At 34.7% G+C, this 27,782-nt stretch overlaps 2 protein-coding genes across 8 annotated transcripts in view; one reads left to right on the top strand and one right to left on the bottom strand.

Annotated features, from left to right (window-relative positions):
- The window catches only part of MCPH1 (microcephalin 1), a 124,268-nt gene that overhangs the window by 43,265 nt on the left and 53,221 nt on the right, over window positions 1–27,782 (bottom strand). The window lies entirely within an intron of this gene.
- The window catches only part of ANGPT2 (angiopoietin 2), a 40,901-nt gene that overhangs the window by 8,323 nt on the left and 4,796 nt on the right, over window positions 1–27,782 (top strand). The window contains exons 2-7 of one of the 2 annotated variants that reach the window (XM_004176853.5): window positions 14,155–14,310; window positions 16,373–16,494; window positions 18,071–18,303; window positions 20,589–20,716; window positions 26,853–26,954; window positions 27,482–27,648. In XM_004176853.5, coding sequence (XP_004176901.4) covers window positions 14,155–14,310; window positions 16,373–16,494; window positions 18,071–18,303; window positions 20,589–20,716; window positions 26,853–26,954; window positions 27,482–27,648 — 908 coding nt within the window. The remainder of the gene's footprint in view (window positions 1–14,154; window positions 14,311–16,372; window positions 16,495–18,070; window positions 18,304–20,588; window positions 20,717–26,852; window positions 26,955–27,481; window positions 27,649–27,782) is intronic. The other variant, XM_012572889.5, reaches the window with a different exon arrangement.

Genomic DNA, 27,782 nt, shown 5'->3' with positions numbered 1-27,782 from the left:
GGGAGAAAAACTAAAAGTTCTAATCATTGGAGAAAATAATTGTATCCATTTAAAAATAGTAGGATCTTTTGAAAATCTCTAGTATAAAAATGACTGAGCAGTGTCTTAAGCCCTGTCCAAACAACTGCTCTGCAGACCTGGTCATTCTCATGCTGCAGGCACTAAGAGTCATTCACCTCCTGCTCTCACGGTATCAGCTTCATCGCTATGCTTGCTTTTTGGTTCAGGCCTGCACCTGATGTGCGTGATCCTGGAAGGAAAAGCCTCTTTGTTCCATTCTGTCAGGGTGTGGGAATGGGGAGACACCCAGCTAAGTGGAAAGGACATTTCCTGGGCAATAGCCATAGCCCCACAGCAGCTCCCCCACACGTGATGTGACATGCCTGTGCCACAGGGCTGCTGCTCATCATGTGACCTGATGTACAGACTTACATGGAGGTACCTGAGTAAGCTGAGAGGTTTAATTTTAATCCCTAGTACCTAAAAATCCTTTTAGTTTCGTCTTCTTGAACAGAACTTATAGACATCATGTTATGACACTTTATATATTTGCCTTAGGTCTTTTCCCATGTATTACATTATGTTCTATGCAACAATTTTCCTCATTTTCCAGTTACATGGTGTAACTACCTGCAAGATACTAGTTCAAACCCACAGTTTCAGAATGAAATATAAACCAGCACCTTAAGGAGAATATGCCATTCAGTCAAGAAGCAACAGCCTCATTTTTCCAGGTTATCATCTGTTAACTGACAAATTCAGCTGCACAAAATCTTAACATTCAAATACAAAAAAGCTGCATATAAAGACTAAAATACATGTAGTAATAGAAAACACACTTGCCATACTTCAGTTTGCATTAATAGATACTCTGTCCAGTCAGACAGTTTTCTTACTCAAGAAAATTCCCCAGTGAAGACCTAATGAAAAAATTTTCTTAGTTTTGCTTTCTTGTCAGAACAATTTTTTTATAAACAGGGTAATTTAACTATTCAAATGAAACACTAGTTTCCAGTTCCTTAGTACAACTTAAAAAAACTGATAAAGTAGGCAAAAGACAGTTTAATTAATAAGTAAAAAATAAAAAAATCTTGTGTTTTATTGTTTCTAAGGAATTGACTTAAAAAACCCCCTAAGCTTCCTTGCATGAGGCCTGAACTTTGACCGTATTAACTATCCCTGTGTTTTCACTTATGTTAAACTGTCATCCTGATGCCAGATTTTCTGTCAGATATAATGTTTGCCTATAAATTAATAGTAAATTAAAAAACTATTGTTTTATCGCTAAAGGCTACTGGAGCCTTACTGGGAATGTTTTCTGGAAACTACTCTGACATGATGAACAAAGTTCAAATAACTAGAAAGCAAGCCCCTAGACTAATAATCGAGCCCTTAGAAAGAGTATAAACTGCAACAAATATAAACAATCTGACCCCGTTGAAATCTTAGCACATACAAGCAAGGATTCTGTCAACTATAGTTTACCAGCTAGGCAAGAAAGTTTAAATATATAGTTAAAAATACCCTATTTTTTTTCTCTGACATGTAAGTTTATTTGACTTGAATCTAGAAAAAACTTAGCCATGTCTTGAGTTCAGCTTCTTTGTTATGGTAAACTTTGTTATTTTAAAAAGGCTCTGAGGACACTGTACAAAATCCTAGCTCTGCTCAAAACAAGTAGAAAAATTCTCACTGACTTCTTAGTGAAATTAAAAATACTTTGTTTCACTAAGTATTAATAAAACAATATTGAGAAAGTATTTGAAGTTGATAATGGAGTAGACCACTATATCAGATTTAAGTGTAACCAGCATATCAGATTTAAGTATATCAGATTAAGCTTTAAGGCTTAATTCATGTGGACTACCTCTAACTAAGAATGCTACTGGAATAGAGTACTGGAAAAAAGAGTAATAATTTTCATCACAAGGAAATAAACATTTTCTTTTTCTTGTCCCTCTCTAGTCCATGTGGGAGTAACATCTCCCAAGAGTCTCATCCAGTCAAGTCCTTTGTACTCACCATTTTCCTCAGTGAATTTTCTTCCATGTTTTTAAACTTCAAACAAACCAGAGAATTCTTTCCCTCAACATCAGCCTTCCAGTCCCCTTTTGCAGCTTACTGTCATTAAGAATTCCTATCCCTATTCCTATCCACATCCACTTTTAAAATTCTGCTCACACAGATTAATTTTCTTTATTTCTTTTCTCCTATTAAAGTTATGCAGCTTCCTGGCTTCCCTTTCCTCTACATTCTTTCTCATCATAATTCTGAGTTCTGGATTCTTTTGTCCTTATAGCTAAATTTGTTTTTAATCTTCTGTGCATACTTTCCTGAGTAATCACAGAATGCTTTAGTTTGGAAGGAATCTATAAGGTTACCTGGTTTCAACTACTCTGCTGTAGGTAGGGACACCTTCCGCTAGACCATGTTACTCAGAGCTCCATGCAGCCTGGGGTTGAACACTTCCAGGGATGGGGTGTCCACAACTTCTCTGGGCAACCTGTGTCAGTGCCTCGCCACCCTCACTGTAAAGAATTTCTTTCTAATATCTAACTTAAACCTACCCACCTCCAGTTTACAGCCATTCCCTCTTGTCCCGTCACTACATGCCTTTGTGAAAAAGTCCCTCTCCAGCTTTCTTGTGAGCCCCCTTTAGGTATTGGAAATCTGCTCTATGGTCTCTGAAAACCTTCTTTTCTCTAGACTGAAAAATCCCAACTCTCTCAACCTGTCTTCATAGAGGAGGTGCTTCAACCATCAGATCATCTTTGTGGCCTTCCTCTGGATCCATTCAAACCCCTTCCAATGCTGCAGGACCCAGAGCTGGATGCAGCACTAGTCCAGCTGGGGTCCCACCAGAGCAGAGCACAGCAGAGACAGAATCCCCTCCCTTGCTCTGCTGCTCACACTGCTTTGGATACAGCCCAGGATACAATTTGCTTTCTGGGCTTTGAGCACACACTGCTGGGCATGTTCAGCCTCTCATCCACCAGCACATCCAAGTCCTTCTTGGCAGGGCTGCCATCAATCCCTTCACTGCCCAACCTGTACTTATGCCTGGGATTTCCTGGACCCAGGTTCAGGACCTTGCATTTGGCTTTACTGAAATTTATGATGGTTGAACCTCTCAAATGCAAGAAAAATAGCTTTCTTTTCTGGCTAGGTGCACATAGTATCAATGTCACTTTACTTTCTCCACTGCTAATATGCTTACTCATCTTGACAGCAGAGTTTTACATCCAAGAGAGTCTCTGGAAAGCATATTTCAAAGTCTCCCTCTTCAGTGGCACTTCTTGTCTGATCTTGACAGACAGAGAATAGTGTCCTCTCATAAAATAACCATCCTATAACGTATAGATTTGGTTCTCAGACATTTTTGCTGATACTTTCTCCTTTTCTCTTATGGTTAATGCCAATAGCATCATTTGTTTTGAGAGTATCTGGCTTCTGGTCTTTCTAGAAGGGCACATACCGGCAGCTGCCTGGCGTCAAGCTTTCAGGAGCACTGACTGGAGCTCAAGACTCTCCACCACCACCTGAGTGCTCAAGGTGTACCAGAGACAAAGAAGAAATTTTGGAAGCAATGGATGAAAAGACCTGTCTTCATGTTTCTGTTCAAAAAACCTAAACTGTCTGCTTTTAGATGGATAATTCCAGCTATTGAGACAGAAAAAAAGCCCTGTTTTTAATCAGGATTACATAATTTAACTTTTTTTCCTGCATTACACACTACATTTTGTTTCTGCAATATGCTGCCTATATGTTCTGATCTTGCTTCCAAATATTTGTGTTTGTGCCCTTTAACACAGTAGCTTCCTAATTTATCTTTCAAGCATGGAAATCCTCAGAAGCTTTTGCACTAAAGACTCTTAACTGGGCTAATGGAACAGTACAGAGAAATAAATAAGTGGTATTTGACAAGAACATATAAGGATGCTAATTTTTTTTAGCCAAACAGAGATGGCCACCTGAGCTTCTCTTTTTAAGGCAGCCTTTAGTGCTTTCTGTAGCATATTTAAGGCTAGTTTGGTTTTTGGGTCCTGCTTGCCCTGCCCAGTTTTGGAAGCCTTTGGGAAGTTCTCTGACAGGTTTGGTCCAGCAATTGAGGAATTTTCAAGCTGGTGATGTAAATGTAGCAGTTCTCCAGACACTCCACCTCCCCAGTCCATCTAGCATATTATCAACCGAAACAGTAGTGAGAAAGATGCAGCACATCTTAAAAAAAGAGCTACAGTTCTCGAGCACAAATTACTTTCTCTTCTCCCCTACAAAATCAATGAATGGGTTCTTAGTAAAAAAATTCAGTCTCTCAAAATTGAAATCAGCAGCTGACATGTGCTTCCCCAAAGTCTTGAGCATTCAAAATTTGTCAGGCCTTCAGCAAAAATGACTGGTTGTCTCTTGGTAGCATCATTGAGGCTTCTTCTACAAGAAAAAGATCTCATTAAAGCTCAATAAACTATAATTAGATGCCAGTATGTTGCAAAGCTCAAGAACTACTAAAAATGCTTTCAGTTTCCTTAACCTGTGAACTTTAAAAAGAATCTAATTTTTGTCATGCTGAAAGATGCTCAGTGAACACGGCTTTGAAACCGGAGACACCCAGTTTTATAGCTTACAAAAGGGACTAATTGTGTACCATAGCTTCCTAACTAGCTTGATCCTTGAACTCCAAATCATTCTTCCTTCTGGTTGGAAATGGAATGCAAGATGACTGCTTCCCTAGAAAGCAATGCTGAGAATGAACTGCTAATGCCTAGGTCTTTTTCACTTCCCCAATAACATGTTCTGAAAAGTGGAATTTGCTTCATATTCATCAAAAGCTTGAACTGTGATTTGCTTTACCACATCATGAACTATTCTATAAAATAGACTGTCCTGTTGAAAGAGGAGTTCATAAAAAAACACTTGATATGGTAAGTTGAGATAAAAAAAGATAAATGGCTTTAACTGTGACCGATAAATTTGCTAAATATTTTGTAAAGTTTATGAGGCTACATAGACAATGTTTTTAATGAAAAATGTCACCAGCATATCTGATAGTAAGTTTATTTCAGTTTCCTATTACTCAGTGGAATGGAAAAAATACACAAATGAAAAAGGATTATGAGAAATAAGATCTGGGATACCAAGTGTTTATTCAGATGTCATCTTTGTAGGGCAGAATCTTGTCCTTACAGCGGTCTGGTAAAGTCCTGATTCCCTGATGCTCACATGCAAGTCCAAAATCTGAGGAAAACATGTAGGCTTGTCTCCAAAAAATTTTAATATTTAATTTGTGAAATTATAGCTCAATGCCATAACCAAGTGTTTAAAATTTAAATATTGATTAGCAGTATTTCCTACACTGTTTATAAGTATGGAAACCTAATTTTAAGTATTGGTGGCTTGTTGCATATAATGAAAACATATTTATATGCATTTCAGTGAATGGCTGAAGCATCACTGGCTTCTTGTCTTCCTGGCTTCAGTGCTACTGAACTTCGGCAAAATGCCATTCATGACTCACACTATTTATTTATTTATTCTTTATTTTTAGACTAATGGGAACTTTATGAATTCCTTCCCTGATTTTTAAGAGAAATACCACTTAGCTATGATCCAGAAAAATCGGGATTCAGAATCTTAAATTATTGCCTTAATGAAGAGCCTTAACTCTTAACGAGTATGGCTAATCACCAAAGAACTGATTTTAATTTTGAAGATACTCTTGTTAAATTTTGTTTTTTAAAAATTATTTACCTACCTACATAGAAATTCACACTGTTAAGTGGTTTGTCAAGTTGATTATTTAGTTTCCACTAACAGTGGTTTTCTGAAAATAATATTTTCCATTTGCAATTTACTGTACAACTCCCCAGAAATGCACCATAGAAAGTATGTGCACCATATATAGCACAATGAACCCATGTCAGCCTCCAAGTGACAAAACACATGTGTAGGTAGGAAAGCAGTAGTGTAGAATTACATATACAAAATAAGCTCAGTGTCTGGAATGGCGGGAGCTCAACTCTACCACAGCCTTTAGGAGTGTTTAGTTGTCAAAGTTATTCCTTTTTCCAATGTGCTCCTTTGCCTTTTCTACATCACCACTTGGACTGTAACAGTCATAATTCAAAACATACAGTAGAAAGTATAATCATGCTGTAATAGCTTTTAGAATTAGATACAAAATACTTCCATTCAAGAACACAGATTGAAAGTCATTCTTTATAAATATTTGTATAGAAAGTGAAGACATTTCATACATTTTGTTTCATGTTACATTAATGAAAATTTAGGGTTTTTAAAAGTAGAGTCTTGCCAGTAAAGGAGAGGGGAATATTTTTCTTGTGCTAGCAAGTGTAAATTATAAAAGTGTAACAGTTTCCTCTAAATGTAGTGTAATCAGGCAGGAGAATAAGCTGGTAAGCTTTCATTTAGTGCACAAGTGTCCCTACCAGAACCATCTGCATATAATTTACTTTAAAGTCTGTATTTACTATTTTAAGAGTTAGCATATAAACCTTTAGTATTTTATTACACAATTTTAGCTTGACTGTTTTCCAGTAAATCACAGTTCACTTCCAGATAATATTCATTTATGATGTTACTTTCACCTTTTGTTTGCTGACAGTTAAATGAGATAAGAGAAAAATCTTAGCTGGAGGTCTGGACAGGCAGATATGTTTGATGGGGCATTGAGACATCTCAAGCATTCCCATATACATTCCCAAAAGATTTTTTTCCCTCCCTCGAGAAACAACTCATAGACCATTGGGAATTCCTGTTCTAGGGAAAAAAAAAAAAAAAAGAAGAAAATTTAAATTTTTCTTTTTCAGACATGATTGCATTTTATTTCTGCAGTGTACTATTTTTTCCAAAAGTTACAAGCTCCTAAAATTGATAACTTACTTCCAGAAAACATGGATAAATAAATTATTTTATTAAAAGTTGCTTTAAAATCGCTTGAGGTCTGATTGATGGGGATTGATGAAATGCCCTTAAAAATGTGTTCCCTTAGGTCTGTCAAGATAAATGACTCTTGGAAAGGGTAGTGATTCTTCTATCTCCATTCTGACTTGAAGCAATAGCAACAGGGACAGACTGAAAATACGTACTAAAAGCTATTTTAAAAAGAACAAAACTGTTTGCGAAATTGAAATTTTGATACTATTTTGCCTTCATAACACCAATGGAATAATGAGATGTGGAAAGACAAATACAAGCACATATGGAATGCCTGTCAATATGGTTACACACATATTAAGGAACATGTGCAGCATATATACATCAGCAAAATACTATATATTGTCTACATGAACTGCTGTGATGAAATTGAGGCAGTGTTTCTTTATTTTTTAAAAAGTACATTACATTTCACTGTTATCCATATTCAGCAGGATCCAAAGTGGCTCATACCAAGAAAACCCTCCCAATGTACAGACTTCAATTACACTACAAATAAACAATTATTTAGTATTTCATGTGTAAAGTAAGTCTGTTAAAATAGTCTTTGAAAAAACCAATATTTTTGTCTTTATATAAAAAATGTATATGTGAATCAGAAATTTAAGGATTTTGTGGCATATAAGCATAACCTTTTGCAATCAGAAAACCACATACTGGCACAGCATTAAAAAAAAAAAAAGTCCAAATTATGGGCTAAATTCTACTTCAGATGACTCATGAAGAAATCAGATGTGGCCACAATCCAAAGAACACTGCCACTCTAGAAAAGGGCAGGGCAACTAAGACTAAGCATTACTAGGTTAAAGATACCTCAAGATATCTGGAGTACGAGAAGCAGGAAGGGCACATTTATACTCTGGAAAAGTATTCCCAAAGGAACTAATGAGACTCAACAGTCTTCTTATTTGGCCCTGTTACTACAACTAAGCAAATCTGATTATGGATGCTTAAATATGTTTTCCATCTTGCTTGCTTTTGTGTGTATAATGAACATCTTGGTGAAGAAAGCACCAGGATGATGACCACAGGTATTGGAAGAGCTGATTAAACTCAAGTGGTTAAAATTTGCAAAGATAAGTTCTAAATAAAGCACATGACATTTTTATTAGGGATGTGAGAACTATAACTCAAAGTTTTTGACAGCTTAATATATGTGTACCATGTCACTCCTTTGTGGAAGGCAGCATCCAAAATTCCTCAATGCCTTTGGTCAAAGAAGAATGGCAAAAGCCAAAGGGGTCCAAAAGAAAAATGCTCACAAAGTTTTCTTAACAGATGACACACTTGGCATGGAAATATTTTTGCCCCTATAAAGAGAAATGAGGTAGGAGAGGAAAGGGTTCTGGATCCAGCACTGATCCAGCTGATAGGGTGTCCAAGGTCCTAGTGGTGCCATCCCTACAAATAGGGGTACCATTTTACAGGTAAATTTCCCTCCCCTAGGATTAGGTTTCTCACTCTTCATGTAAATACGTGATCAGGGGCAGTCCATTCTTCTGGACCTTTCTGGAAATGGGTTGAGTGTCTTTAAGTGTCTTTTGATGGTCTTGGTCCCCCTCTACTGGATTGACCCTCAGCTGACAGTTCATGCCAAGTTCTTGACCCCACTTCTATCTATCTGCTGTCCTCTATCTCACTATAGACCAGAAGTGGGTTCCAGAAAGGTGCTGCCCTATTTTCCAACAGCCCCTCTTTCTAACCACATCAACTTCTTACTTGCCACCTGAATAGCCATCAGCATTTGAGGCATAACAACACATTAACTCCTTACTGCCCAGGCTTCTACAATACACCAAGCTCTGTAGCTTCAATGCATTTTTTAAAGGTGGCTAGCGTAAATATATTTTTTGTTGCTAGGTTTTCTACTGGATCTACTCAATTTTTATAAATCCAGAACAAAAGTTAGAGGAAAATCACTACATTTGTGTCATTAGCCCCACAGTTTTCTCTGTATCTACATTAGATGACTAAGCACGCAGGATGAGTTGTAACACAACCTGTTCACACAGGACATAGTGTTGTGTAGAAACTCATGATTAACATTACCTCTTGTTGGAAATAAATGTTAGAGTTGATGGACTCAGACTATAAACATTAAAAAAAATCACAAAATCACCAAATTTTATTTGGAAAGCCTGCTTCAATTACTGACAAATTCTATAAAATAGAACAAGCATCCAGTACTATTTGTACTATTTATATGGGGTAGCATTTGGCAAAGGAGGGATGTATGTATTCATGGAGCATAAATGATGCCAGGAACATGACTGTTTAATTAGTATAGATTAAACATTTGGAAGCAAAGAACGAATGCAAGACATCATTCATAACTTAAAATGGAAAAAATGGTAAGTCAAATGTCTATAAAATGCACAAATAAGTTGCTGATTCTTTGAAAAATTCTATAGTATGGACACAAACTATACAATCAGGAAGGTTTTTCATTTGACTGAGTATTGATAGCCCTTCATAATGGATTAATAGCATCTCTGCCAACAGTTAGAAAACATACTTCTTTTAGTACATACTAAAGGAAAGACATGTTGTCTTTCCTTCCTTGCCAATTTAAAGCTTGTTTAAAAAAAAAAAAAAAGCCTTGGCTATAAAAGCAACGTGTTGGAATGTGCTCCAATATTATTGACCTGTCCTTGTTTTCTTGGCAATTTAGCTGGAGTATTTTCGCCAAATTTTATGATTTTATATGATTTGAAGTAATAAAGCATGATGCAGCTCCAAAGTGGTGACCTTAGAGAATATTTTCTCTCTACAAATGCATCACTATAGCTTTGTAACAAATCTTAACTGTGAAAGTATTTCAATTTTTCCAGCTGTTTTTGCAATTTAAGCATATTTTGTGACATGTTTTTTCCCATCTGTGGTTTCATTATTATACTTTGTTCAAGAATACATGCCAGTCAAATTCTTACAGAAAAGACAGAATGTTTAATAAAAAAAATCCCAAGATGAATCACTGAGATGCTATCAATTAACTACTCCTTCTTTCAAATATTCCCTCTCCCTTGTGTTATCTTTAAGATAGGATTCATTGATTGACTTACTTCCTCAAAAGCAAAATTTCTGAAAGATGCATCACTAAGAGTCAGATGTTAGTTTTTAACATTTATTTTGTTCAATAACAATAATGTCAAAATGGTTAACACAATTCTTATAATATTCAATATTATTTGAATCAAAAAGAGATTAAACTATAGCTAGTGCCATGGCAAGGGAGAAATCTGGCAAATAATCCCTGTTTCACCTTCCCAATTTGAGCAAAATATTGACATGCTGTTCAAACTACCAAACCTTCTGACTGATGGATGGGGACTGAGGCATTCATTCCCATGTCCTTTCCTCTTTTAAACCTCTTTTTTACCCAAGCTATTCTTCCTCCTTCAGAAGCTCTGAGTGTGCTACTGCTTACAAAGAAAGGAGGCTCCTTGGCAGGAGCTGATGAATAGTTTCTACAAAGAAATGTGCCACAAAGAACAGCAGTCCTGCAAAAATGGCTGCTAATCCTCAGTGTTGTCAGCGTAGTTCAGCTGTGGCTGTGGGAACTGGAGCCTATGTTAAAAAAGTCCTTCCACCACCCTGTCAGCAAAACCCAAGGGCCTTGCTTGCCGCGGGTATGCAGTGGGAACACGTTCAGCTGTCAGAAAGGTCAGTGGGAGATGGTGGGGCATTCTGGATGGAAGTCATTCTTTTACTCCTTTGTGAAGAAAGATAAAAGTAAGTACCTGCCACTAAGAAAAAGGACGTAAAAAGTGCTACTATCTACAGTTTTGCATTGTATGATGAAGAGAGAGGGGAAATAAGCAAAGAGGGATCAGTGCATATCTTAGTTTGGGTCAGAAAAAGAGATGTTATGATGTGTACATGCAGAGAATGTACAAAAGTGGGAGAGGATTAGTGAATATGAAGGAAAAATCAGGAGGGTTTTATGTAATCATGCTTTATAGGATTTTTACGGAAAAAAAACCCAAGAAGTTCCAAAGCCAATTAACAGGTCATTATAATTTTGATGCTTCATGTTGCTCCAAATTAGAATGATTGAGTCAGATAATAAAACTGGCTTTAAATCTTAAATCCCTTTTGGTATTCACATTTCATCCTTTCAAGTAAGCACAGATACCATATTCCCTAAATTACATATTTAATATTTTTAAAGTTAAAAAACAGATGTGAAGACCAACTTAAAACTGGAGTCAAGAGAATACTTCAGTGATTTAGAAATCCCCACATAAATGAGAAATTATTTGAAAGAGATCAGATACTTGGAGATATGCTTATACTTACAGATATTCAAATAAGATAAATAATGAAAATGCAGATCTGTGTGTCCAAACAAAACTGCTTTCCAAGGTTACAAGTACAGTGACAAGAGGTATAAAAATCTGGCAACCAGAACCACCAGATGCCTTAAATAGTAATCACGGGTTTTGCATACTGTATTCAGAGCAACCTTACATCTGTGTGTTTGAACTGGGAAATTGCCTAAGCCTACCATAAAATGTTTACCTTACCTTTAAGCCCAGAATTAACTCCTTTTCTACTAGCATGTTTTGGAATAACTCAGTGATAACAAAGAAGTCATGCAGTTCTGCAATCCTATATGCATAGATGACTTTGCTCAGATTCTCATTCTGCTCTCTCTTTGGTTAACAAAGAACCTTGAAGAATGAGGTTAAATATCCACAACTATTTCATGAAGGAATCAAAGCTCATGAACAATCTTTCTTTGTTGATCTATTTATTAGTGTCTTTCTTTTATTTTGGGCTTTTTTTCCTAAATTAAAGATGATGCAATACTTTCAATGCACTAAGTCTGACAGATGAAGACAAATCCTTGATCTTGATAAAGATATTTCCATGCTTAACTGTGATACTGAGGCAAATAAAATGCATTCTGGAGATTTCACTTCATAGTCTTGTAACAGAGCTGCATTTGAGTAAAGTTTTTTTCAATGTCATCTGTAATGATGTCCAGTCTTCCAGATTCAGTTGCTAAGGTTAATTTGGACTCATAAATCATTTAATCCCCAGATGTCTAGGGGCCTTTTCAGAGGGACATGTTAATTGTTGTTCTCTCTCTTCACCTCACTTCAGTGAAAAATTACATACTTTTATCTGTGTAAAAGTCTGCAGAATTTTGCAAACATCCTTTGACTATGGTGCACCAAATACCAATTTGCATTGCATTTTAAAATGAATTATCACTATACTCTGACATCTCACAGTATAATGATCAAGGACCAAAGATACCTTACTATTACTACTCAATTAAAGGCACTCATCGTTGTCCAACCTAAAAGAAGCAGCTGACCTAAAAGATGTCACCAAAAAATGCAAAATATTTCAACATGTTTGGTAGAGAAGCTTTTGAAAATGAGGAATAGCCTGGAGCAAAAGGTAACAATTAAGAATCAACCTTATGAATAGTGAATAACTGTAATTACCATACTATGATGGCAGTTGAAGATACTCATGGTTCAATTATTATGCCAAAATCCAGCTGATTGTATGCTTTATTCTAGTATTCAAAAAGATCATTATGCAAAGAGCATGTAAAGGCTGCCTAAAAACTGGTTTAAAATCTTTGTGGTACACCTGAGAAGTATGTTTATGGAGCAGAACAGTAGATTTGGGTCAAAGCTTATATCACAACAGGTCAGAAATCTCCGTGTTGTGCACTGCAGTATCGCTCTCATGGAGAGACTGGAGTGAACAAACAAATACTGCTTTAACAGTTTGGTCACACTGAGCATCAAGAAATAATGGTCACTTCAAATGTAATAATATACTACCAGTTTTAGAGCTTTTAATTTCTTAATATTCTATTTTCTTCATTTGCTGCTTTAAAAAAAAAAAGCTGTGAAGTAAGAAAGGTTACTCAAGTTACATTTAAGGGGAAAACTTTAAATATTCAAAGCTGATAAATTTGCCCATCCATCTTTAACTGGTTGAAAGTGGAATGGTTATATTTGAACAGTGGTTTATAGAATATTAAATCACAAGATGCTTTTTCCCACTGATATAGATAGTAGCCATAAAATAAAGTTCAAAGTATCTCATTGCTACAAGCCATCATTCATGTAAAGATAAGACTATCAAAATGTTATTTTTAAAAAAATCAAGATATCAACCTGTTTTACCATTTCACTTAGATTAGGAATTGGTGATGTATTACCATTTGTGCTTAATGACACTAGCTATTTTTTATTAGCTAGTATCCTCTTTGTAGTAGAGCATGAAGCTCAAAATTTATTATGGTTCTCTCAATAGAATAGCGTTGGAGTGAAGTAGAAGTTTGATTCTAGAAATTTCTCCAGTCATTAGAAAAAAAATGAAGTCTTGTAGCCCGGACTTTGATAAATTCAAACATAAGCAGTGACACATCAAAGAAATGTGAGCTATTTGCAATTACTGACAAGAAATAAAGTGTGAAGAAAAAACAAACTGCTTTTTCATATTCCAGGCAGGTTGAAAGAAAGATTTATGCAAAAGGCTACTTTAATTTTCTCTTGCTACTTATTTTTCCTCACTTTCCTTGAAAGCAGGGTACTCTGTTAGAAAGTTAATACTAAAAAAGCCATATTAGTTTAGACAGAAATTACTTCAGAGTCAAGTATTTTAAACAACTTTTGCATTCCTTAATATTAAGCATTTAAAGTATTTATAGGTTTTTTTACTCTTTTGTGTCTTTATTTGAAATTCTCTGATAAAAATGCACACATAACAGTGTTAAATGACATCTGACCTCTTTGAATTCTAGTCATGTGATGAAAAATGCTTTTAAAATAGTTAAGTGTAAATACAGGAAGATGACTAAACTCCTAAACTTTTATCTTCTAAAAAATTCCCATCACTGCCTAAGCTGGTGAAGCTCCTCTGATGGTTACAATGGTGGGAGCACTAGAGCCGAAAGACTTCCAAGTGCCCACAAGCACTTTCATCACTGTACCTACTACCTACCTCCTGCAAATCTCTGTTCCTGCCTTTAGAAAATGAGTAGCCACACATTTCTTATCACATTTGGTTTTCCTCTCGCAGAGCTTACCATTGGGAAACTTAACATAAATGCATAACAGACAAGGACAAGAACCAAATTTATTTAGCAGGGCTGCCAGCAAGCTTCCTGCACTACCCCCTTTCCAACATTTAAAGAATGCAACTATCTTCTCTCTTTCCTCTCCCATGTAGCTTGAGAATTACATCCAAGACAGCATGAAGAAAGAAATGGTAGAGATCCAGCAAACTGCAGTGCAGAACCAGACTGCAGTAATGATTGAAATAGGCACAAACTTGCTAAATCAAACAGCTGAACAGACCCGCAAATTAACAGATGTTGAAGCACAAGTAAGTAATGAACTTCAACCTCAAAATGCTTCTGCTTCCCAAATAGTACAGCTATACATTTAACACTGTTTAGTGTTACACGCTGCTGTTCAACAATTAGAAGTCAATCATTATGACCCACTAAGTTCTCCCGAACTTAAGGAAACATTATTATTTGGTAATTATTATTCCATCTCAAGCCCAGTGTTGTCACTTGAGTGATTTTCATTACAGTAGCATTTTAAGTAAGTCTAGAAAGCCAACTGTTAAATTAATCTTTCAAGAGAATGTATTTAAAACTACTATACTATATCCAGGCATCAGTTGGGTCCTAGTGTGCTTTATACAGCCCTCTCATTACTAATCTTAGCTAAATGAGTCTCTTCAAACTGTCTCTGTTCCATTTACCAGCTTAATTGCTTTTTTAAACTAAATCTTTCCTTTTTATTTTTTTAACTTATCAAGAGAAATATGTCTTTTTAATTAAAATGTTTTCACAGATAATTCTAAGTGGGATAACAGTCCATTTCTAGCACAATGCACTGTATTATGGTTAACAAAGGGATACATAAACAAATCTGAGATTAATCAAGAAAAAAGAAATTAGGAGGCTGCTAGAAAAGTATATTCACACAGAAGCAAACTTGTCTACTGTATATTTGTTAACTTCAAACAAAAACAAATAGATTTTAATTGAAAAGCATTAAGTAAAATAAAACATTCTGTTAAATAGAATGCAGATATTAGTAGAAGGACAAGTCCAATCCATGTAGAGTGGAATGTATTTGTAGTTTTGCAGATATGGTAGGAAGATGCAGATCTATAATCGCCAAAACAAATAATGGATATATTACACAGAACATAATATTTTGTATAATATAAAAAGTATGCAAAGCCTAAAATTCATGTTAGACACTTTACTATCTGTAGAATTAATCAAATGAATTAAATTACATTTTTTAACCTAAATTAACACTCTGTGAACTCTTTGATAAACTGATAATTCATAGTTTATAGGCATACTCAGCTCAACTTTCATTGTATTATTCAGGAGCCTAATATTTTGCACATGTTGAGAGAATGTATTTATTAATGCACAGTAATGTCTTTATGGAAATTACTCAATTATTCTCTGCTTAGAGGAAGAAAATCATCACTGTAACTCTCCTTCTCTGCTTGAAATTACTGGTGACTGGGTTAAGGGCTTAATTAGCAACATAAGGAAATTAACCAAACAATTGCTCTCTCAAGGACACTTACTTTTGGCAATAGTTTTCAATTACACTTAAGTGTGAAATCATGTCCTGAATGACTTTTTAACATGAAGGACATGAGTAATCAATTCTTCCTGTCAAGGAAAGCCAAATTCTGTTGAATTAAAAAAAGCTATTCTAAAACAATGAGAAAATATTTCTAGAAAACTTGCCTCAAAGTAATGCAATACAGACTGCAGAGTATCATACATGTTTCTTAGTACCTGCATGTCTTCATTTAAAGATATAAATAAATTGTAAACAATGCATAGAAAAAAGGTAATATTAAAATGCAAAGAATAAATTGACTAAAGTGTGGTCACTTTAGTCAATTTGTTTAATGTGTTTCATTAAACATTAGTCATGTGTTTCACATGATAAACACTTCAAAATAGAATTTGAGATTGAGTGAAGTAGCTAGGAGAGAACTACCAAATAATTTCACGACTGTGGCAAGATTTCAGCAAGACTTAGCTTTCCACAACAGATGGGGAAAACAACTCAACTCATTCTTTGAGCCACAACCATAATCATTTCACTAATGAAATAAGAATTATCATAAGAGAGGAGAAGGTATAACAACTAAGCTAAAGTACACAGTAATTCTCATCAGAAACGTAGCATACTACTGAAATATTCCAAATGATATACAGTAGTGTAATAAAATTAGTGCAACTCTGTGTACTCTTCTTCATTCTCATTCTATGAACATTTGTGCCTAAACTAAGTTGAAAAATAGACATTTGCTTGATTTCACAACATAACACAATTACAATTTATTTAAAAGACATGTCTTTTAAAATAAGTATTTTTTTAAACATTTTTTTTAGGTATTAAACCAGACAACCCGACTTGAACTTCAGCTTTTGGAACACTCTCTTTCAACAAACAAACTAGAAAGACAGATTTCAGATCAGACCAATGAGATAACTAAATTACAAGAAAAAAACAGGTAAGTTTGTACAGCCCAATAAAATGCTATTGCAAAGTGCTCTTCTAGTAATTTTAGAAACAAATGTACTTAATTAGGAAAATAAGGGTTTGTACACACTCTCCAAACTGATTATAAAATGTTACCCACACTCATTACAAATGTCATCTATTACTTAAAGCCTAGGAGATTCATGCAGTTTTATTCTTGTATTCTGTTCATATATTGTTCTTCACTTTCTAAAGTTCTCCTTTATATGAGGAACTTAAGGCTAAAACTGAAACAGTACTTCAATTGTACCAAATTTCTATTCTTCTTTAGACTTATCCAGATGAATTTGATGTAACCTGATTCAAACTAATTGAGGGTAACCACATCTCCAAAATTCGATTTCCATAGTACACAGCTATCCTAACGATTAACCAGGCCATTGCTACAATTTTTTAATTTAATGTAGCGAGAAAAATAAAACACTAATCCTCGAGAGTCAATGTTTTTAAACTGACCAATATCCAACTATTACTCCAATCCTCTTCTGTAGTCCAAAGGCTCATACCTTTTTTCAGCTAGCTTTGTTTCTTTGGCAATAAATAGTTTACAGAGGAATCTAAAAGCAGCAATAACAGTAAGTTTTCTCCTTCAAAGCAATGTTTTTCGATGAGAACCATATGTGCAAAGTGCTTTTTCTTTGAAAGAATTAGCTTAAGAAACCCAGGAGACATGTTTTGACATTTTTGTTCACTACTCTACTACATTTATATATGTTCCCTAAAGGTTTTATCTACCAACTTAAGAAAAACAAGCATCCTTATCAAATGGAAAGCAAAGGAAATACTGATTTTTAAAAGGTCACGGTTTTTGGTGTTGAACTCAGCAGACTTTAGACTACCCTTGTAACATCCACATAAAACACAAAAGCATTGTTTCTCACCTAACAGAATACAATCTGCATTGAGCTAAACTGCTTGAAACATAATTATATATATGGTTCAGGATTTTTTTTTCAGTAACAGCAATGGATTTTAGGTGAACTTCTCTCTTCCAGCTATGCATCTTTTAACATCAGCTTTCTCAGAGTCTATATCAGAACAATTAGCAGTGAAATATGTTCCCAGTCAGTTCCCTAATAATACCAGCTCCAAAACTGGAGAAGGGTAATCCATCTTCAAGTAACTATTTGCACATTTCCCTGTCTTAATGCCATAACATTTATGCTAAGTAAGTATTTTATTATAGGATATTTAAATGTTCAGAGTTACATCTTTAAATAAGTTTCATCTCTTATTAGGGTAAACCCATGACAGCTTAGTCACTTTATCTTTCCTTTAATAATGTTGACTTATCAAACACCCAATTATTACACTTTTAAAGTCCGCAATACACACTGTAGTAGATAATGTTGTTTATTAGTGCACTTACATAATAAACTACAGCATATGTATCAAACTAAACTTTCATTTAAGTAGTCTGCTGCTTGCATAGAATTCGAGAATGAAATTGAGTGTTTATAAAGAAAGAAACGTACACAGCATGCTTGATTCTCTTGACATCAGCTCAAAATTGTTTTTGGAGAGCCTAATTGTAATCTTTTATTTAGCTTTTTAGAAAAAAGAGTTCTTGAGATGGAAGACAAGCACATGCTTCAGCTGAAGTCAATAAAAGATGAAAAAGATCAGCTTCAAGTCCTAGTAGCCAGACAGAATTCTATTATAGAAGAACTAGAAAAACAGTTAGTTACAGCTACAGTAAACAACTCAGTTCTGCAAAAACAGCAACATGATCTAATGGAGACGGTTCATAGCTTGCTTACTATGATATCGACACCAAACTGTAAGTTAAGCAGACATGCTTATATCATTTCAGTGCTATTTCTTAATTTGTGTACATTGGTACCTATAGTCTTACATCTAGTTTGACACACTTCTGCTTCTAAAAAGTCTGTATTTTTTTGCCTTAAATTCTGCATCTGAGTTAATTAACCTACTTTTTAGGGGGTGGGAGAAAAAACCACATTTATGTGATTTCTTTTCAACATTTTGTCTATCTTCTCTGGTTTGTTTGTCTTCTTAATAAATTCTCCAGTGGCTCAACAAAATACAGAGATGCCAAGTATCATTCATCTCACATGGCATTAACATGTGTTGCAGTATACACTTGCTTGACCATATATCTAAGTGAGACTGCATATTGTAGGTCTGCATACTTTCTTCCTGGCTCACAGAGATTGTTTCTGCCACCTCTCATTGTTTTTGCACATGGAGTTCATCAAAGAAAGGACGAATTCTAGTGGCTACCAAAGGCAAAGGAATAAGCACAGGCAGTTTTTAGTCCCCAGAAAACCAGAGAGTTTTTAGCCCCCAAAACCAGAAAGCACCAGGCCTGGGCAGCAGGTATTCCCACAAGTTCTTCACCAAGGCATCCTTGTTCATCTTGAAAATCCCTCAGCCTAGCAAACCTTATAGGCAATAATCTCACCCCTAAATGTCTGACAACCCTGCAAAAAATCATAGTCACCAAGCATTGCTTTCAGATTTATGCAGATTCACATGCACCACAAAAAACCCACACAAACCATAAACTAAAAGTTATGGCTACACAGGATTCAAACATTCCCTGCCTTGAATGTCATGTCTAATATGGAACTTGGACAGATTAAGAAGCAGTTCTAAAAGACTGCAGAATCTGGCACAGTTGCCTGTAATGTTCTCAGAGCTGAAAATACAGAGGCATACAGACCCCTATAGAAAAAAATTAAATACTGGGAAAAATGTTAAAAGTTGTAATTAGAATCTAAAAGACAGTATAGGTGGTCTATGATACATTACTGTAAGGTGGATCACAGAAAAGGGAAGGGGTGTTTGGAACTCCTCACTTTTAATATTGTCCTATATGTTATTATCATAACATAGGTTGTAGGTTTTTCTAAACAAAGTAAATGCCAAGGTTTTTTGTCTTCATAACTGACGCTATTCCCTTAAATACCGAGGCTGTACATGTTCCTGCTGATGTTATCTGCTATGCTAGTGCACAAATAAGTAAACAAGTCAAAGTCATGTTGGCTACAGCACCATTAAACCCAGAGTGGAAAAAATAATGACTGTTTGCCAAAAAGACAAAATTAGCAGGGAAAGCTTCTAAGACAGTATGCAAACAATAGAGTGTGGAAAAGCAATTAAAACACTGAATGTGTTATTTTTCTATTTAAGGCAAAGCACTTAAACAGGTAAATAATGAATAAGCAAGCTAAAAAGAACATAATAAGCAACTGTAATATAAGCACGTATTTATATGGCACCTAAACCTTTGTAGTAACTGACTCTGATTGTTAGATTAAATTAAAAGGGAAAATACACAGAACCAACCCCAGAAGGGTCAAATATGAAATATCAGTCAGCAGGCAAAATGCCAGGAAATTCCAACCTCCATAGTTAATAAAGAACTGAACAAAAAGATGAACCTTAGATTGTTCTGTTGAAAAAGAAGGCTTAAACATATGAAAATGTATTTTTTTACACAAATTAATTCCAGAAGGTATGTATTTTTAGTGAGTTGGGCTGACCTACCAAGCTTAAGCTTGGTACATACAAAGTTGTTCCTGTTCAGCAGAGGGGCAAAAAAAAAAAAAAAAAAAAGCTTAAAACTTCTTAAGGGTAGTCCCACCAGTCTGTTGCATTATAAAAGGTTTCATAACTAATTTCACAATATCCAAGTACTGGCTAAAAGTCATTATTAACCTAATCATTTACTACTTAGGATGTATATAATAGTAGTTAATGCATGCATAGGTTGTAATGCATGTAGGAGTCCAGCTAGGGCAATGACTGGAAGCAGAAACTATTCAACTGAATTAGATGCAATATCCTGAGTTTTCTCATTCAACCTATTAGTAAGTGTTGGCACCTTTCAAGCTATCAAACAACCACAGTCCTATCAGAATAATGTCTCCAAACGATACAAAGTTACATCACACATTATAAGTACCTTGATCTGTTATTTCTTTCAGGACCAGGCATATTTTTTGGAACTGCTTTATGCCAATTACACCATAAATTGATTCTTAGTAACCTTCATTCATCTCCTCTTAATGCCTTCAAATTCTATTGTATTTTTAATAGCTAAGAACAAATTCATAGCCAAAGAGGAGCAAATCAGCTTCAAAGACTGTGCTGAAGCTTTCAAATCTGGACTGACAACAAGTGGAATCTACACTCTAACAGTTTCAAACACTGCACAAGAGAAGAAGGTAAGATGACTATAAAGAGCTACCTAGCCATGCTTCATGTTAAAGGTTATTTGATCTGGCAAATATGCTATTTTAAAGGCTAGTTAATAGTGAAGTTTACTACTTACCAAGTTTTTTTACGAGCATTTCATCACTCCTAGATCTGAGTATCTCACAGGAAGAAAAAAGTCCTTCAGGTGAAATCTTAGCTCAGTTGAAATGAGTAACATTTTGTTGTGTGCTTCATCATGCCAGAATTTAATTCTTTTTTCCACATAATGAATGTAATTAAATCAATAAGGTAGTGTAATTTCTTTATGAAATCTGTAACTCCAACAGAGTCGCTCTGCATGATCAGCAGACTCCTGTCTCCTTTAAATTCTTAGTTCCTTCATATGCCCAAGGGTCTTCAGGTGGCAAAAGGAGGTAAAATCAGGGGCATAGAAGATTACTCATGGATTTATACTCAAGAAAACAATCTGATATTACAGGATTCATGTATGGGTTTTGGTTCTTTGTATCACAGAGTTTTAAGGACATTTGTGTAACAATTAGATTAACAATTAGACACTGTCTATCAGAGAGGACTTTTCTGGGAAATACTGTCCTGGAAAATACTACTACTGATTCATATAAAAGGTGGGCTTGTAGGGGTTTCACTAAATCAGTTTCAATTTCTCTATGGATATTTTTTCCTCTATGTGTTTACCTGAAATGAATTTCAATGTCAATTTAAGTTAAAGCCGTATGCCATACCTCTGTGGAAAAGACCTTGAGCTAAAAATGGCACTTATTCGATGATACACTGGATGCCTGACAGAGATGCTCCATCTACTGAAGTAAATAAATTCATAAGTATAATTCATTTGAAACAATCAATGGAATCTGAAAGGGAGAAAAGTCCCATGTGAATTGTGAGGATAAAGAACCAAAAGCCTGGAGCAAGCATTTGGAGGAGTGGGGCTCATGTGAAGTAGGCACAGCAGGCTGAGGAGGCTAAAGGACATATGAATATAAAAAAATGCTAAATGTATTTCTTAGACAAACACTAAATAATGTTAAGATGTTTTTATTTTCTAATTTCTCCTGTAGATATTTCCTTTACACAAAAATTGAAATATTTTACGGAATTCCTAACACTCTACTTCATTGCATTAGAAAAATTAACAGAAGATGTAAAAAAGCAGTGGAAAAAGAGATGCAATGTGGAAAAGGAATTGGTAAAGCTCTGACAGAGAAAGCATTTTTTTTCCCAAGCAGAGGTTTAGAAATGAAGTTCACCAGTGACTTGACTTGAAGTGCCAGAACTTCATTTAGCCCAAGCCAGATTGTGATCTTTACACTTTCAAAGCTCTCAGCTAAAGAAAAAAAGCAATTTGTTTGGGTAAGATCTGTAAAATGCAATAGATAAAACCTGTAATTTTTTATAGCTATAATCTAGTGAAATTATTTGCAATCTGCTTCTCTGGGAAAAAAAAAAAGAAGCTGGTTTTCCTTTGGAATAATCTAGTCTAAATACATCAATTTCACAAGAAAATGAGTTACATAAGATGCAATGAAGTGTTTTATTATACAAAAAACTGAATGGCATTTAAATAGCATAGATATCTACAGTCACAATTTTAAAAGCTAAAGGAGATGAAAGCTACTGCATCTCTAAAGTAATAGAATGCAGTAGTCTTTGTTAGACAACTCAAGAATTACATTCCTTGGATCTCTTACTATGGCTTGTCTCAAGCATTTATCTTTGGTTTTAATTTTAATTTTACTGTCAAATATAGTACACAGAACATGCATATTTTCTAAAGGCAGACACAAGTGCATGACATATTACAGAATACAAATTTGTCATAAACCTTAACACTTTGCATCTTCAAAAGTACAAATTTTCTAGACTATAAAATATTAAATGCTTTACATTTGAACATGAAGGCTTTAAATGCTTAATGCAAATACCCATTTTGGTAATTTAGTAGGTTAAAAAAGTAGTTAAAATGTAATAATTTCACTTAGTCTTAAATCAATAATTTAATAATATTAAACAATTAAAATATTATTCTGTGCCTTTCAGATAAAAAGACAGGGAAGGTTTTACTTACCGTATGACATTGAAAATAAGAGACGAAAAAGTTTTAACCTGATGTTGATTCTTTATACAAATATAAATGCATAAGAGGAATTGTCAAGGGAAGTGAAGGTTAGGGACAATAAACATGTTACACCATTTTCAACTGTTTATGATGTGGATAGCTACTCAGACCAGGAAACAGAGTGACCTTTTTTATTTGCCAAAAGTGCTGCACTGCTGTTTATGTTTTCATCTTTTCCTTTTGTAACACCTTCTGACCTCCCAACAGGCTTATAAACAACTTCTGTGTAATCTGTAACTGATCCCACGTTAACTGTCTCCCATCATAATCCAAAACTAAGGAATTGCATATGACAACACAGAGGAAAACATTTAATTCCATTAATATTTTCAAACTTTCCTGTTCTGCAACAGGACAAAAGCTAATTCCTTTTAAAAACACTGAGGAAAACAGCAAAAGACTGCTGACACGAGGTAAAAATGGTAGAGGCAAAACTATGAAAAGTCAATAGTTTTATGCTTACAGCAACCTCACGAACCAATTAGACTGTAGTTCTTATCTAGTCAAATCCGTAGGAGACAGAGATAGCAGAATACAAAAATCATTGGACAAAATGACTCCAAAATGTTCAGAAACAGCCAAAAGGGATGCTAAGGGTCACTGCAAAGTTGTGGCGATTGCTATTGCTTTGCTGTAAAAACTGCAGTGGCTCTTCGTCCTGATAACCCAGCCTGAGCCTTGCCATTCACAAAGTAGGTCTGAAAACACTTATACCCCAAATAACCTCTTACAGTGCTACAGCTGCCTAGAGCTGTAAGCACTGAAGTAGTTCACAAGATACATCAAATACTCCCTATTCAAATTTGTTGTAACCTGAGAGGCTCGTCTCTTTATTCTTTTTGGCATATTTTTGAAGACTCCTACTGCCTGCCTAATCTTGTTATCTATTTTTACTAGTTTCATGAAATGTTACATATCTTTCTTTTGAATATAAATTTTGAATATAAAAACTAGAATAGTTTGAAAGGTCAGAAAACTTCTCTTCTAGTAACAGTGTTAAGAGAAAGACTTAGAGTTGATTGACATGACTTTTTTTGGTGGGGAAAAATTATACTCGCAAATTTATGTAAACTTCTAAAAATTGTTACTGGTAAGAAAAATCTACATGAGGTTTTTATGGTCATCTCTTAAATTTCTCATTATGTTTTTCAGTTCCTAGTGAGTTGCTTTTTCCTTTGGGAACAAATTTATCTCAAAGAATCTATAGTGTCTATTAAAGCTAGTTGTCTTATTACTTACTTAAAAAAATGGATACTACCTGTAACAGGAATATTTTATGATAGACATTCACAGTCATTCACTATTATATTTTAATCTCATTAGAACAAAATAAAGTGCTATTGAAAGACACTGATTTTTTCAAAGTATTAATTCCAACTAAATTGAAGTTTAGACAACAGGCATAAAGGAAATTGAGCAAAACTTTCAAAAACATCAATTCACATCTACAGTAGCAATATCAGACTGAAACCACAGCTCAAATAAATTAATACATGGCCTCCCACTGTACATAGTTAAAAACTACATATTTCAGAAAAGAGTGAAACAGTTCTATTTTCTATCTGTCTGCTTATACTGTTCTTTTAAGTGAAGCTTCAGAGCCAACAACTTTATCCACAACCAGTGATATTTGATCAGTGTTAAATCAGCTTTTTAACTTGTATTCATGTTTAAAAAAAGTATTTGCACCTGCTTTAGCCCATTCTTAGTATCCCTCTTCACAGCCCTCTGTGGAAATTAGTTTTCACATATACATTATACATCATGAGTTAGCCTTCTGAGACAGATTTATCTTCTCTTATAATACCTTATCTTTAGCCTTTCCTCTGAAGGGAATTTTTAACTAAATTACTTTATACACTGTTGTCAAATTTTTACCAGTCATTAAATACGGATGTTAGTAAAGCCAAACAAAAAACAGGCTTTGAGGTGTAAGGAATTGCATATATCAGTATAAGTAGAAGTTTCAATTAAATTCCATTCATAAGATATATGTTAAAAAATAACCCCTTCTTCCACTTTTTTCCTTATTGATTTTCTCTTCCCTAAAAATCTCCAGCTGAATGTCTTGTGATTTTCTGATGTTGAACAGCGTCTACTGCAGGCTTAAAGTACAATATCTGCTTTGGATGTCCAATGTGCAACAGCCTGTTGAAACACTAATATATTTGATATTTGCAGCTGTAAGGATTTTTTTTCCTTTCAAAGGTCTGATGCGTTTCAACAGTATATATGACATTGCTTGAACTGTAAATAGTCTGATTTATATAAATATATAGATGTGAGTGTATAGCATACATACAATACACATAAACTAAAAGAATGAACGATATTGAAAACTTAGTAAGGAGCATAATTTACTTCCCAAAATGACACATACAACACTACCACAGCAGAGAAGGAAACTGGCTTCACTGCAGTCATACTTTTTCAATGAATTTCCAGGATGTCTAACAGTTCAAAGAGCTCAATTCTGCTAACTGCTAACACTGATAAGACGCTTTCCTATAGAAGAGGATGAAAGAGGCATTACAGCTTCTACGTCACCCAGTCATGATTTGGGGCAATTATAGGCATATTGTGACAAGAAGCAGTTAGGCAAGAAGGAAGACTACTCAGAGAACTGTTAAACAATGAAGGAAACATCCAAATGAAAAATGAAATACTTGCCTAGTTTCTTTGTAAATAATTTATTTAATTACTCTACAGATGAAATTTCCTATTGAAGTGTAAGAAATCAGGTCTTGCCTGTACTAGTATAAATGGGAAGACACAACACTTATTAAATGAAAGATCTAGAATACAGATTAGAAGTTAATGTAATTCAATAGTCAAACTAGAATTCAAAATCTTCAAAGATATGAAGTGATTCTGAAGAAGGCTCTGAACTTTGGGATCCTGGCAGAAAGTGATCAAAAAAGTTAAACTTCCAAATGAGAAAACATTAACTGAGAAGTCTTCAAACAGGAATTTTTGTGCAAGAAATTCAGTATCTTTCTTAAACATAGTATTGGTACTAACAGGCAAGTTAAAGAGATACTGACTTCAGTTTGACTTTCATTGTTCTGTCTTACACCAGCTTAGCTCCATTGACTTCACACATCTAGTTGTAAGTTCTGTTAGTTTTGGAAAAGCAGAATTAGATGCAACAATTTGAAATCCTTTCTCAGGAATAAGTGTACTAGATATTCTCATATTCACACAATTTTATTGTTAATTTTTCCCCTACTTCTCCCAAACGTCACTCAAAAGTTCCAATTAATTTTCAAAATACTTTTTTACCATCAGCATCTCTGCAGTATATTGGCACTTTCAGTAATAAATTTCACCTCTGATGCTGAAGTGATTTAATCTGGGAGACTGATTGAACAAGTCACCTACAAACTCAAATTTTACTGTGCCAGGGATGCACTTATTGGGTATTCGAAAACTGAGTTCAGTGAACTGCTTTTTACATGTCAGTCTTTTCAAAATTTTAGCAATAATTTGGTAAATTTAAAGGTGATTTATGAATATTTAGGAACATCTTATAGTTGCTACTTTTTGTTCAAGCATACATGTTCATTGCAGTTTGTATAATAACATGGCTTTAAGATACAACTTGCAGATAATACACTTAGATGTAACTTTGGGGTCAGTCCATTTGCAAAGGCACTGGACAATGACTGTGATAATAAAAATATATTTACGTTTGTTCACTGCCTGTACTTAACAGTATCTATGTTCTGTCATGAGAAAATTGAATGCATCTCTCACAAAAAAAATGGAGAACTGAAAGATGTAATTTGTTAAGCTATTCTGTTTAGTGTGATATATACTGAGGAATCACATTTATTTGTGGACAACCACAACTGATTTGTATGAAAGCTACGAAAACTTGCATTTTTAGGTTAACTCATACTTTGCACATGACTTGCCACTATATAGAATGATGCAAATTACATGATTTCTGGTTTTGTATTGCTGTGACTGCATGCACTTAGACTGTTACATGCTTACTCTGGTAGGCCTACTGTGACATGGAAACTGGTGGAGGAGGCTGGACAGTTATTCAGAAACGAGAAGATGGCAGTGTGGACTTCCACCGGACGTGGAAGGAGTACAAGATGGTAAACAATGTTCTCTGAAGCCTTAGTATCAGCTGTTATTATTATCTGAAATCTAATATGCTAAAGTTATATCAATAGTATCCTTAGAATGTAAGCAACCTTAAAAAGTTGTCTTTGTCCTCAAATGCTAATTTTGAAAATGTCAGAGTAGTGTAAGTTGTTTACCTAAGCAGACTTGCAAGTGTGATGTTTGTTTTTAAAGAGAAACCTTACTTTTTTTTAATCAACTGTTCAATCATATGTCTACATTTTTTGAGTTGTTTATATTTGTGTTTCTAGTGGCAACAGTAGGAACCGCTCCAAATCTACTAAGTAATATTGATTCACTGTTTCAAATTCCTGAGCTTGTCCTTGCTGAAATCAACTTTTTGAAACATTACAGATCAATAACCCCCATGAACAGTGCAAAATTCTTAGCTGACAGGCTGAAAACTATTAAACTTAAAAACTGATAAATGATAATTTCAAACTCAGAGAATAAAAACCCACCTAAACAAAGCTATTTAAATATACAACTTGAATTACAGGGATTTGGTGATCCTGCTGGGGAGTACTGGCTGGGAAATGAGTTTGTTTCTCAACTAACTAATCAGAAGCGTTACGTTCTTAAAATACAACTGAAAGACTGGGAAGGAAACGAGGCATATTCATTGTATGACCACTTCTCTCTAGCAAGTGAAGAACAAAAATACAGGTAAGCAAAAAAATCACACCTGATAGCAATCTTTTTAAACTGTATAGATGCATGGCCTTATTTCATACAAATCATTGCTATTTTTCAGCTCACTCAGAAAGTAATGTTTTCTACATTTTTCATCTCTTGCCTAA

Source organism: Taeniopygia guttata, chromosome 3, assembly GCF_048771995.1.
Source record: "Taeniopygia guttata chromosome 3, bTaeGut7.mat, whole genome shotgun sequence".
Taxonomy (NCBI): domain Eukaryota; kingdom Metazoa; phylum Chordata; class Aves; order Passeriformes; family Estrildidae; genus Taeniopygia; species Taeniopygia guttata.
This window is presented reverse-complemented; position numbering and strand designations above follow the sequence as displayed.